The 1144-nt window shown below is 62.5% G+C and overlaps 1 protein-coding gene across 1 annotated transcript in view; it reads left to right on the top strand.

Annotated features, from left to right (window-relative positions):
* Positions 1–1097, top strand: part of QARS (glutaminyl-tRNA synthetase) — a gene marked incomplete at its 3' end in the record, with an annotated part of 4982 nt that extends 3885 nt beyond the window's left edge. Inside the window, exons 18-20 of the mRNA XM_009708515.1 lie at positions 319–411; positions 702–829; positions 1031–1097. Of these exons, the coding sequence (XP_009706817.1) occupies positions 319–411; positions 702–829; positions 1031–1097 (288 nt within the window). The remainder of the gene's footprint in view (positions 1–318; positions 412–701; positions 830–1030) is intronic.
* Between the last annotated feature and the right edge of the window lie 47 nt (positions 1098–1144).

Genomic DNA, 1144 nt, shown 5'->3' with positions numbered 1-1144 from the left:
GTGTGCTGCATGGGGCACAGGTGGGTGTCAGGCACCTGACTGCGACTCCCAAACGTGCCAGCAGCTCTGATGGGCACCGCGGAAAAGCCCGCTGCCCTCAGCCTGGCCTGGACATGTCCAATTGATGGTGCCCACAGCTGGCCTCGCACTGAGAAACATCCCGCAGCAACATGGGAGTTCAAAGAACCCTGGCTGCACCAATCCCTGGGACGGCAGGAGTGTGTGGAGGGGACATAGTTGTGGGGACAGAGAGACAGGCTGGAAGGGGCACCTGCTGCCCGTGTGGGACCCCTCACGCAGCTGTGAACTCTCTCGCAGGAGGCGGACAAGGGCTACAAGCGCCTGGCCCCCGGGCAGCCGGTGGGGCTGCGCCATGCTGGCTATGTCGTCGCCGTCCAGAACATCATCAAGGTGGGTGGCGCTGGGCACTGGTGACACGAAGTTGGGCTGTAGGATGTCAGGACATGGCCATACCGCATCAGGGAAGGACAGCGATGGTCACCTCGGACTGGGTGCTGTGGGCACAGTGTGGGCGCAGGCTGCCTGCCTGGCTGCTCCCTGCTAGCCCTGTGCCTCATGCAGTGGGGAGCAAGGTAGCCCTGGGTTGGGGGGCTGGTGGTTTGGCCGCAGGGCTGCCCTATGGGATGGGGCTGCTCTGTGGGATGGGGCTGCTGCCTGATGGCTCAGCTCATCTCCCACAGGATGCCAGTGGGCGTGTGATCGAGCTGGAGGTGACCTGCACCAAGTCGGACGTGGCAGAGAAGCCCAAAGCCTTCATCCACTGGGTGTCGGAGCCACTGGCGTGTGAAGTGCGGCTCTACGAGCGGCTGTGAGTATCCAACTACCCACAGAGGCACGGGTGCAAGGTCGGTGGTGCTGGAGCAGCAGTGTGGCTGTACACCAGCAGGCTCTGCTGTGGTCTGCCTGGCTTCTTGGTGGGGAAGACACTGTTGTGGGGTCCTGTGAACTGCCACAGGGCACCATGTCCTCTTGCCTGGTGGTTTTGTGATGAAACTCTGTCTCATGGCAGGTTTTTGCACAAAAATCCCGAGGACCCGTCGGAGGTGCCCGGTGGCTTTCTGAGTGACCTCAACCCTGTGAGTAGCAGCAGGAGCTGGGGTTATGGGCCTGGGTGGAGCTGGGG

Source organism: Cariama cristata, unplaced genomic scaffold (genome assembly GCF_000690535.1).
Source record: "Cariama cristata isolate BGI_N322 unplaced genomic scaffold, ASM69053v1 scaffold29049, whole genome shotgun sequence".
Classification (NCBI taxonomy): domain Eukaryota; kingdom Metazoa; phylum Chordata; class Aves; order Cariamiformes; family Cariamidae; genus Cariama; species Cariama cristata.
This window is presented reverse-complemented; position numbering and strand designations above follow the sequence as displayed.